Source organism: Patagioenas fasciata, chromosome 5, assembly GCF_037038585.1.
Source record: "Patagioenas fasciata isolate bPatFas1 chromosome 5, bPatFas1.hap1, whole genome shotgun sequence".
Lineage (NCBI taxonomy): Eukaryota > Metazoa > Chordata > Aves > Columbiformes > Columbidae > Patagioenas > Patagioenas fasciata.
Genome location: NC_092524.1, coordinates 2,554,483 through 2,566,675, shown reverse-complemented (window position 1 = coordinate 2,566,675; position 12,193 = coordinate 2,554,483). Strand labels below are relative to the sequence as shown.

Below are 12,193 nucleotides of genomic sequence, written 5' to 3'. Positions count from 1 at the left end.
CTTCATAAAAAAACCCCACCAAAAAAACCCCATAAAACAACAACAATGACAAAACAACAACAACAAAACCCACAAAAATATCCAAAACAAAACAACCAACCAACACAACGAACGAAAACCTAATTTAACAAGAGCTTTTTGTTCATCCCTTTCTTGTTGGCGAAGAGCACAGACAAGGGGGCTCAAGGGTGTTTCAAGCATAGAGGATTGCGGCAGAGAGTGAAATGATGGTGCTCTCTCTGTATTTGAAGAATAAGCCACAGATGTCATCAAATGCTCTTATTTTAGCTGAAGATCATGAGTTTTTGCCACCCATGCCCAAGTGTCCCCACAGCCTGTTAACTCCTCATTCCTCAAACACAGATGGGGTTTATAAACCAGCTTGTCTGTCATACAGGGAGGGGTGTATGTCACTGTCAGGCATAATTCATAGCAAGTATCCAAATAAAACGCCATTTGAGACCGTTGTCTGACGTTCAGAGCGTATTTGAGACCCCGTGGGACAGGTCAGGCCACGCTGTACCCACAGCTGCTTCCTCAGCGCTTCCCAAACACTCCCGGGTTGAATGGTCACACTCAAGCCAAGAGATCAAACTTCTGCTCTCGTAAAAGTTTGGCCGAGTTACGCTGTGATTTTCAAGCAGGTCACGTTCACCTTGTGCCTCATTATCCCCACCTATGGAGCGGGGTCTGGAGCTTCAAAAATAAAGGACTACTAGCACTGCATCGATGCATTAGTGCTTGCAAGGCACTTGAAAAACGTTAAACGGAACACAGAATACTCCTGCAAAATGTGTTTGTTAATTAACCATCAGAGATCTGCTGGTTTATTAGGAACCTTTCGGAGATGCGCCTTCTCGTTAGCCTGGTACGAAACAACCCCCAGCAGGAGGGAACAAGTTGCTTCAAACAAGGTTCGGCTTTCTGCCACTTTAATCTTCATCTCATTGAAAGGCTTCTGAATCTTAATTTAGTTATAATTCCTTAATCGCTTGCTGGTATCGTATCTCAATCTCTCTGTTCTGTGTCTCTTTATAGCTTCTTTTTTGTTGTGGGACACAGGAATAGATCATTTTTTCCAGCGTCCATTAAAATTCCCTTTGCCTGCAGTGCAGTATGCTCCATAAAAGAGATGAACCTGCTGCAAGTGAAATAAGCTGATGCTGCACTGTCTTTTTAGAGCAACAACAATCTTTATAGATTATTTTTCCAGGTGCCACGAATCTCCTTCAAAGTCACAAGTGACCGTTATCAATTAATATACTTAATAGTCACATTTTCAATCCACATTCAGGCCGTGCAGTCAATGCTCACCCTGGCAGATGCTTGAAAGCTTTGCTTTTCAGAGATAAAATGTTACCTTGGATGCGATGGGGGCAGCAAGGGGGGGCGATTCGGGAGCAGAAAGACGTGTTAAAGTGCAGCACCTGAGGCCTTCTTGTTTTCTGAATTTACAGTCTCAGGCTGGCAGTCGTATAAATGAGTGATGCTCTCTGATGTTCCCTTCCAAGCAGGCTGCGAAATTGGCAGGGAGTCTTCGCTTTTGTGCTGATGTGTCCAGAATTCAAATAATTTGATTCTTGGGTATAATGACAATTGGAGGCGCAGTATTACCTTGAGAAAAAGAGATGGGAGAGACAGCTTCTGTATCCTGTATTGAATTAACAACCGATTCCCATTTACTCTCTCCGCTGAAAACTCTATTATGCGGGGTTCTTATTGCCCTTATTCAAGGGCATGGAATTAAAAAAGTGATATCGATGGTAATGCGCTCATCTTCCTACCATGACATTGAATAATGGGGACAAAGAAGGGAAATCTTGAAGGATGATATACCTTTTAAAATACTGCTGATATTGAAAACATATAAAGGATGGTGCATTTGAATATTGGCTGATGAAGTCGTATTCAGATTACTGTGCTTTTTGCCTATGCCTTTAAATCATCTTTGCTTTTATTTTTGATGTTGTTATTGAAACGCTTTATTTTCTTGCTATTTTAGGAGACAGTCCTTACTGTAAGGAACACACTTGAGGTGAGGATGGAAGTGAAGTGTTGGTTATGCTCATTCCAAGAGAAATCTGTTCTCTCTTCACCTGGATCCCAATGTGGGAATCTGACAGGGATCTGTCAGGGGAAAGTCCACCAACAGATTGCTGTAATTATACACATCGAATAACTGCTACTCACATGAAGGTTCTTCTTCTGGCACAAATTGTCATTTTCCAGTTCAGCTTAAGCCCTCTCTGAAGTTACATAGACCAGATAAAACTGGCGGTCTTATAGCAAAAATATCCACCATGAGCCCTGCAGCATCCTCTACAAAAATATTCATGCAGGTTTTAAAATGTATTTTCCCATGCAAATGATACCTTACACAAAATAACGAGTGTATTTCCTTCAAGAAGTTTTACATGGCATTTTACAGAATAAGTGATATTATCTCCATTTTACAGGCAGGCAACTGAGAAGCAGAATATTTACCTACGTTGCCAAAAATCATACAGGAAATACTTTCTGAGGTGAGAACAAAACACGGATCTTGCTCTTATTAGTTCAAAACTGCAGGGCCTCCCTGAACTATTGACACTCTTACCTAATCTCAACCCAGAGGTTAATGAGGCCCCTTACACCAGGTTTTCAGCCAAATGTCCTTGTGGGGTGGGATCATGGAAATGGGCTCTGTAGTGGGCCCGAGCACAGTTAAAAATTACACTGCAAAGGATTTAGTGAACACGTGTCCAAACTCTTACCTGAGATGACCTGAGTAGATTCTGACCGCATCGATGCTGTCATGATGCTGATGTAACTCTGTGACTGCAACTATTTAAGAGTCAATCACACCTTCCGGATGTATGAGCTCAGGATGCGGCTCTAAACATCTTCATAGCAATCCTGAAAAGCCAAAATCGTGGCTGACTTTGCCAAAGGGAGGCTCGTTTTATCTCCCCTTGCCCCTCACACCCTCAGGGCCATCAGCAGATGGTGACCTGTGATCTAAAACACATGGTCTTTGTTCAGAGACCCTTCAGCTGGCGGCACCGTGAGATGGAGCAGAATTACGGTCTCCCCAGCATATGACACTCCTTTTGATACCTGTTTGTCCCCATCATTAGCGGGTGACTACAGAAAAATCAACTTTATCGCTGGTTGCCATCATTTGCAGAATTTTCCTGCTATGAACTAGCGGATGTTCACAAAGCCGTAAGCATTCATGTGCCCTGCTCACGCAATAGTGCTATCGACGTATATTTTTTTGGGGAAAGGAGAAGGGGTGAAAGAAGAGGGGCTCTGAGAGGGACATTGCATGACATAGCAGGACGTGATGACCTGGAGAGCTGGAAAGGCACCTGCCGTGAAGATGTTGGTGCTCCTCACTGGTGATGCTCACTAGTGCGTATGTGCTCCAACCTGAAGAACGACTGTGCACCTCCACCCTGTGTTGGCATCCTGGTTACAGCCACCAAGCTGCGTAAAATAATTGGGAAAATGACAATGTGCTTCCCTTGGGTACAGAGTTTTCTTGCCTGTGCTGGCAGGGACGCATTTTAGGCTAAGAATTAGAATTATAACCAGCTGCCTATGGCCTCCAGAGGTCAGTGTATCACTTGAGAAGAGCTAAATCACAGAGCCCTCAGACTATGTTTTTCAAGCTTGATCTTGTTATCTATAGTTTCCAGTATCACTGATAATAAGACTGAAAGGTTTTGTCCCCCATGCGAGTTGTTACGGCAAAGCAAGGAGAGAAAAAAATGGTCTCGGGATATCCATTGTAAAATGCAAAATGTTGTTATTGATCCGTGCTGCCACTTGATGAGAGATCCCTTAGGTGGTGAGTTTATGGGATTTAATCAGATAAATAGATATCCAAATGTGTAGGTGCTGTTCCTTACCTGTTAATCCTGATGGAGTGAATGGACATGTCTGTCTTCTGAGTGCACTGCCAGACTTCTTCACCTGTGTTATAAGCTTTATTTTTTCAGTACATTCGAACACAATGTGCAGTTTTAGTGACACTCTCAAAAAGGATAACACAGAACCAGAAAACATACAGAGATGAGAAATAGATTATCAGAGGCATGAAATAGCTTTAATGCAGGGAGGAACTTAGACTATTCATCTCAGGAAAAATAAGTTTAAGGGAATATGATATCGGTCTTTAAAGTCAAGAAGAGTGAGAAAAAAAAGGTGATAAGAAATGACCATTATCTCCCACAATATGGTTGTCAAGCAATGATCCAATAGATATTGAAAAAAAACAGCATAGAATTAAACTGTGAAAATCATTGCTTTGGGACTTGCAACAAAGAATAAAATAAACTCCAGTCCAGCTCCAAAAAAAAGAGAAATAACAACACTAAAATCTTCTGTTATTTTTATTAAAGCTGCAGAGTCTTACTACACACAACAAATATTTTATCGATATAATCTAAGTTAATAAAATAGTTGAGCAACTCTTTAGATTTATATTTGTATAGAAATGATCTGTGGAACATCTCATCTTAAATAGCAGTGCCTGAAAACAACTATTCAGCAGGATTTTCTCCAAGAAGAGTTTGGGACTAGAGGATGCACTGCTCATTCTCAAATCAAAATAATTCCATGCAAAATTAACAGCCACCCTCTTCCCACTTTCTCTCCTGGCCAAAGTGTAAGGCCGTATAGAATGACCACGTAAGGGATGGCCCTTTTCTTCCAGTGTTCTTCCTCATGTCTACATTGGGAACTAAAACAAGATGAAAAGAAAATTCAATTGCACAATCCTAGTCTGCAGGTGACAAAGCCATCACACCTCTTTAAAGAAGTCTCTACTCTTGTTCCAGTTACTAGAATTTGTTATCGCATTGTGTTTGCTTCCCAACTCTCGCCTACGTGGCTGATGTCAGTTATTGTCCGTACGCCTTTGTGAACAGAAGTCAGTCTATCTACTATTGCTTCGGTCTCCTTCACCTATATGTCGTTTATATTCTACGTAGCACTGCCTGCAAAGGGCCCACTCCGTGGTATTTCCCCCCCATTTTTGACAAAGCCCATAGCTCAAGTGATGATCTCCTCATTGGTGTCACCCATGAGATGTCTTCTAGACCAAGGCATGTCTTTGCTAGATCATTCCGTTTATCTTAGTCCACTCGTAGATGTCCTGTTCACACACTATGTCCGAGTTGATGAGGAGGTATCTGTCCCCAACGCAGAAATGTTTCTGGCAGGCAGCACATTTGAAGCATTCGAGGTGATACACTTTGTCCTTCACCCGCATGGTCATCTCGTAGGCACGGATCCGCTTGTCGCAGGAGGCGCAGAGGCCGTCTTGGCCAAAGAGCCTAAAACAACAGGAGCAGAGAAGTAAGTGGAGTTCCTTGGCTGGAGAGACGGGGAAAACCAGATCAAAACAAGAACACGACATCATTGCCCTGATCCATTAGTCACGATATTGCCAAGGTACACAGAGGTCACATGGAAAGCTGAACTCTAAACTTTGCAATACCAAAAATTGAAGTAGAAAGTCCAAGCTCCTCACCTATTTTCAATATAATTGACTCCTCTGATCAATGACCTTGCCCTGAATTGCTGAGCAGCTCCCAAAGTAAAGGTTTCCCCAGATCACAGCATAAAGTTGTGCCATGCTAATATTTCCACTTCTGTGATCAATAGAATTGAATTGAATTCTAAATTTCCATACTAACTCTGGGAAGAGTATTTTCCGCCTCCTACACTTCATTACATGTGCTGTGCCTGCTTCATATCACCTTCTGAACTGGGAAAAAACACCACCCACTGTATTAGGAGAGATCTTGAAAGGGAAAATACATCATTTCTTCAGTCTACCAGGAGATGTCAGTGTTGACTTCTGCCCAACAAAAGTAATGCTGAGGTTACACAAAGGTTGCCAATTTTTTCATTAAGAAGGGAAGATACTATAAAGCGCATTATTAAATAAATAGAAACATTTAATTTCTCTGCAAGGAAATATATTAATTGTATTATCACACTTTCTGTTGCTTCCATTTTAAGACGAAAAGTATTTGGAAAGTCTAACTGACGCTGGGGCACTGCTGGAGTGTTCTATGTGTGGAGTGCGTACAAGTGGCCCCATTGCCAGAACTCAGTTCTTAGTTTCTGCTTAGCAAAATTCTCATCTGTAAAACTCAGGGACACCATAACTAGGAACTCCACTGAGATTTTGGTTTAATTTGTATCGGCAGGTAAATTAGCCTTTCGTAAGGTAGCTGAAAAAAAATATCAAATACCATTATTCTGTTCCACAGACCTCCTGTGACATTAGGGATCCGTTAGAAGAAATGGTACAAAACCAGTACAGCAAAGATCAATACACTTTAATTGCCATCGAGAATGTAAAGATTCTTTCTTATAAATTTTTGTGAGATATCTAAATCTCAGTTAAATCCCTCTACTTACAAAAGGCCGTGATTTGAGATGCCAAGGAGGTGCGGCAGCCCCACTGGCTAGTGGAACCAAGCATCTCATGTAGAACTGATATTACTGATCAGGAAAATGAATTTAATTCAGTTACCTTGGATACCGTGCCCTTAAATGAGAGAACTAAATGATTTTTCATCAGTCGCCGATCTTGGCACCTTGTTTTCTACATCTTTCAGTTCCAAGGCAATGCTTGGAGAAGCACAGAACTTCTTAAAACCAATTGGGGGAACCGGTTTATTGTCAGCTCAGGGGGATCTTGCTGAAATTTATCACCTTTTCCCAATTTCTATTTGCCAGAATCCCGTGCTGACGCTGCACGGTTCGCCTGGAGCTACCGAGTTACGTCTGTGCATAGTGACCAATGCCAACAACTCCAAAGTCCTGGGAGCTCTCACTATATTCTTCACATTTTCAAGTCATTCTCCTTTGTCCACAACGTGCAGCAATGCTCTCATTTTCATTAAAAAATGCTTTTTTTTTTTCCCCAACAAGATTTTTAACATTCAACCTACAAACAACTCTAAGTGACCTAAACAACATGGACAACCTCTGGATTTATCTCTGAATTGTTGAAGAACCCCAGCGGTACCATAAAGCATCTGTGCATGAACCCTAACAATATATTTTTTATATATATATATATATATATATAAATATATAAATATTTTTAATATTTTAATATAAAAGATAACAAATATATATATTTTATATAGATAATAAAAATATATATAATACAAAATATTGTAAACCTGAGCTTGCAAATGGTGCTGCATTGCAACTGTGATTGCTATCAAAAATGAGTTTATTATGGATCTCTGCTCGCTAGCTCTGCTCATTAAATGACCAAGCAAAGCCGAAACGATGGAAAGAAGGGGAGCGAGGGCAGAAGGAGCGGGTTGTGTACCTGAGATAGTCCCTCCTGCAGAGTTTTCTGCCCAGTTTGTAGTACAAGCGTCTCCCCACCTCCCCGAGGCGGCAGCCGCACAGGTCGCAGCTCAGACAGTCCTCGTGCCAGTACTGATCGATGGCTTTGAGGAAGTAGCGGTCCCCGATGCTCTGCTGGCACCCACCGCATGTCAGCAGCGAAGGGGGGATCTGCAGAACTTCATCCACCGGCTCCCTGGGGGAAGGAAAGAATCAGTGGGAGAAGGGAAATGGACTTTGGGAGCATCCATGGGAGAAGAAGGAAAAAATACACAAGATGGGTCAAGTTAGAACATCCTCATTTTTCATCCCATTTTTCATCCAATTTTGACACGAGAGGGAGCAGGGCTTCACTCTTCTTTCGCTTTCTTTGGCAAAAATAACAGCTTAAAATACAAGGAGTTAATAAGAACATTTAAAATTTTTCAAACTATTTTTTTTTCTCAAAAACTAATGTGCAAACGTGACAACCCCCGTGTCACCCGTGTGTATTCATTGCTATAAAGGCATCTACTATATGAGGACATTGGTGTTTGTGTGGATACATCATTTTTCTTCTACTGGACAGAAGATGAATTGCTCAGTCGTGTGTCTGAATCCACGCAGTTCTTATAAAAGAAATACCTTTCCCATATCACGGTTCTTCCAGAATTAAAGGTCGCACTTTTTCAAAAGTACAATTGAAAAGCTGCCTGTGCTCAACATTTCGTGGAAATGCCGGTTATGTCTGTGCAGGCTGACAAATGCCAAACCCCACACATTTCTCACTATATTCTTCACATTTTTCAAATAATTTTGGTTCGTCCATGACACATAGCAATGCTTTCATTTCCATTTAAAAATGCGCTTTTTTTCAACAAGATTTTAAAGATTTACCTATAAGCAACTCTAAGTGACCCAATCAACCCAGCCAGCCTCTGGATTTACCTCTAACCTATTGAAGAACCCCAGCGGTATCATAAAGCATCTGTGCATGAACCCAAACCTATATGAGCCCCTAATGTAAACCTGATCTTGCAAACTTTGCCTGTTAGAGCTGCTGGAAGCAGCGGGAATTTCAATCTCACCAAGGGAGAGGTTGTTGCCCAACTGATTTAAGTTTTGCTGCTGTTTTTAATAGAGTCAGAATTTAACCTCAGAACTGCAGGAATTGTTTATTTCCTTCAGCTAAGAGCATGAGTACCCTGGCTTGAGTCTATGCCAAAATAGCTCAAACAATTATTTGGGATTTACACATCCCTGTCTGAAAAGAGGCACAAATCTAGCACTGAAAAGGTGTGCCTGATGTTTCTGTTCCTATTAAAAAGCTCTAAAATCTGGGATGGTTCTGGTAATACCAGGGGATAAAACACAAATTGTCTTCAAAGCTGCTTGCTTAAGGAATCCTCTTCTTGGCCTTTTTGTGTAATTTTATAAGTCTTGCAACAGTTGCAGTGACCTGGTGCTGCCACAAAGGACCTCACCCAAACCCCAGGGAAGTTCATAAATAGACGATCGGATCAATCAGATCAATCCTTTAAGCACTTGCTTAATTTTAAACCTGGGCCTAGCACCAGTGAAGACGTTTATTTGCACATTTACACTTTGCTGGATTACGACCACGACGCTCAACATCTGGCAGAGTGAAGCCCTAAATTTTCCCCGTGTATTTTGGGTTCTCGCTCCACCACAGAGTCCCTCAACACTTAATTTCTGTCGCTGCTCTGTCTTCCCTTGGGCTGGTGGGGGCAGAGGAGACCTGTGCTGATGGAAACAAACCAGGTTGCTCCCAATTTCCAGCCGGCAACAGGAAAAAATTCTATTACTACTGCTTATTCACCCGGTCAGCAGTTTTCTGGGCAAAAATTACTTTCTTCAGCAGGGAGGAACAACCAATGGTGAAGAACTGTGCTGAGAAACTGATCCTGCAGTTTTTATTTAGGCAAGCGGAGCCCTAAGATATTATCTGATTATATCCTGTTCTGGTTTTCACTCTTCTGAATTTGAACTGCGGTGCCCTGCAAGTTGTGCCATAACATCCCTCATAACATCCCTCTCCTCCCAGCTCTTCATCCTGGGAGTTTTCAGTAAAAATGGGGAACTCCGTGTGTGATTAGGCCCTAATTTTTCAAAGTTTATTCTTTTGTGCCCCATACTGCCTTTCCTAACCTGTGGGCTCCACTCTGCCAAGTTCTGAGCGCCTCCTAATAGCAGGAAATGCACATTATTTTCCTTTATTACCCATTATTTGAAACTACAGATGTACCCCAAAATATTTCATCTTACAAGCATTCAGAAATCACAAACCAGGTCGCTCTGAAAGCCCCAAAGTGTGGAACAGCCCAGCGGATATTTACACAGAACAGAATTGCTGTTTTATGCATCGGCTTTTTGATGTCCATGGATTTCTGAGCCAGAACTTAAGTCGGTATTAATAGAACACAAGGTAGGTAAATAAATAAAGATTCCTAAAACTCTGCAGTTGCAACCTGGGCATCATGTACCTAAGAGCTTGGATTATTGTTTCTTAAAAACAGTATAAAATAAGAGAAAATGTCCCATACAAAACAAGAGATGTGACACGGAATGATCGATTTGATCCCCAAAAGAAACAGTCCCCATGCGTTCGCTCTGGGCTTCAAGCGATGGCATTTTTACTATCTCACAGGAAACAAACCACGAATGACTCAAGTTTACTAAGAGCAATGTTTTAAGCGCTATCTGAAAACGGAGATTTTATATATATTTTTTTTTTCTTCTTCTTTCTTATCATGATTCCGGACAAGCATAATCACAGTTATTAGCACGTACAGGGCTGAAGTGACTCCCTGTGGTGCCTCGGGGATGCAGAAGGGATGGGAGAGCAGTGAAAACCCGAAAAAGGACACGAGAGCCGGTCAACCCCCTGAGTGGGAAACCCAGGGAGGGAAATTCTCATCCTCTGCATCCCATCAATTAAACCTTTCTATAAGCCCTTTGCCGAACACCCTGCCCCCCACCCAAGCAGTTTAAACAACCTCTTGAAAGTTGCATTGTGAAAATGTGGAAGTTGGGCACCCACAAATAACAGCTCTGACCTTTCCCTAGAACTGGCTACAGCACGCTGGGCAGATCAAAGATGGGGCGAAGAGGGTCCCTTCAAACGAAAAACACCTTCAGATTTGGAAAGTAGGGTGGTGTCCCCCTCCCTGAACCATTCCCAGCACCTCCGGATGGGATGAATGGGTGGAAAATGCCCGGGGTGGGAGGGGGGGGCGCTTCTTTGCCCCCGCAAGCTGCTCCCCCTGGTCTTTCCCATAACTTGGGGCTATCCCATCAACCGACACCCCCTTCGCAAGCCCCCCCATGGGCCGGGGTAGCGGGAGCCCGGGCAGCGGTGCCCGGTGTTCCCGGTGCGCGGCGCCCCGTGCCCCCGGTGTGCGGTGCCCGGTGGCGGGGAGAGGAGCGGTCGCGGAGGGTAAAGGAGCGGTTGGGGGGCTAAAGGAGCGGTGGGGGGATTAAGGTGGCGGGATTACAGGTGGGGGCTGCTGCCGGGCAAGGGGCTGCCGGGCACACAATGCCCGTGGTCAAGTGGCTCCGGTGCGGACGCTGAGCGGCCACCGACAGACAGACGGGGAGATGGGGGGAGAAGGAAAAGAGGCCACTTACTCGGAAGGATCGAGGCTTTTCCTCTCGATGGCCGATGACATTGGCAGGGATTGCTCCTTTGTAGCGTGCCTGTGGTGGGATCTGCCCCCGCTGCCCCCGCAAACGCCGTCTGCCCTCGAAGCCTTGTCACCAGCTGAGCTCCCCCTCCGCCCCCCGATGACATTCACAGGATTTCCTCCTGCAACACCAAAGAGAGAGAGAGAGAAAGAGAGAAATACGGGCTGAGGCTGCTGCTGCTGCTGCTGCTGCTTCTGCTGCTCCAGCCCCGCCGGGCTGCGGCTCCGCGGGGCTCTGACCTCCCATCCCCGCCGCGCTCCGCGCCGCCCGCCGGGGCAGCTCCCGCGGCCGCGCCCGCGGCTCCGGTGCCCGGTGGGAAGCGGCGGCTTCGGCTTCCACAGCTCCCCGGAGCTCCCTGGGTTCGGCTCAGGCTTTTAGCCTGGGCAGCTGTGAACATGCTCCGGAGCCGGCTGGATGTGCTGCAAACGCAGAGATCGGCATCGCTATTATTATGATTAGTCGGTGGCTCGGCCCAGGGTCTCTGGTTTCATTTCCTTTTTCCTGATCACGATTCAAATACAATAGAAGGAAATCACACTTAAAGAGACAGCTGCCCGTTTCTTAACTGGGCTCCTGGGGGTTTAGCAGTGCAAACAGCAGCATCACGACTCGCTGGGTTTCTTAAAGAGACAGAGCTGGGGCTCCCCGGAGCCAGGGCCGGGAGCTGACGGTGCATTTTCACATAACAAGGGCATTTAATGACACCTGCCCGGTGGACAGGGTGGGCAACCTGAAAATGATCCCACGGGCTGGCAAAAAATAGATGCCTGGTTCTGTATTACTGGCTTCTTCTCAGCTCCACGCAGGACCAAAGCGACAGTCGCCGTCTCTCTCCTCTCCCTCTCTTACATATATATATGTGCATTCCCCCACACACGTATTTTTGTATGGTACTTTGAGTTCCACAGGTAAATAAACCTAAGTGTCATTTTTCTAGCTAGGATTCAAACTGGTCAACTAAATCGTGCCTCATTTCTCCCCCCGTATCTGCTTCTAGACATCCCTTACTTCTTGGCAAGCAATGTAACAAATTTATATCTTGAACGCCGCTTGATGTTAATGAGCTATAAAAGCCGAAGAGTATGAAGTATCGATTTGTAATTAATCACAGAGAAGCTGAAGATGGGGAAGCCTTGCCTGAATA

The 12,193-nt window shown here is 44.2% G+C and overlaps 1 protein-coding gene across 1 annotated transcript; it reads right to left on the bottom strand.

The window, feature by feature from the left end:
* Nucleotides 1-4,363: 4,363 nt before the first annotated feature.
* Nucleotides 4,364-11,605, bottom strand: LMO2 (LIM domain only 2). Its single transcript, XM_065839409.2, has 4 exons — nucleotides 11,289-11,605; nucleotides 10,993-11,170; nucleotides 7,346-7,561; nucleotides 4,364-5,321 (listed from the first exon to the last, which is right to left on the bottom strand). The coding sequence occupies exons 1-4, from the start codon at nucleotides 11,293-11,295 to the stop codon at nucleotides 5,102-5,104; spliced, it is 621 nt and encodes a 206-aa protein (XP_065695481.1). The 5' UTR covers nucleotides 11,296-11,605; the 3' UTR covers nucleotides 4,364-5,101.
* Between the last annotated feature and the right edge of the window lie 588 nt (nucleotides 11,606-12,193).

Bases quoted from the DNA above. Each gene is read 5' to 3' on its own strand.
- LMO2 (XM_065839409.2), bottom strand. The intron at 7,562-10,992 runs GTAAGTGGCCTC...TCCTTCCCCCAG, and splicing joins AAAAGCCTCGATCCTTCCGA to GGAGCCGGTGGATGAAGTTC. The intron at 5,322-7,345 runs GTACACAACCCG...CTGTTGTTTTAG, and splicing joins TGCAGGAGGGACTATCTCAG to GCTCTTTGGCCAAGACGGCC.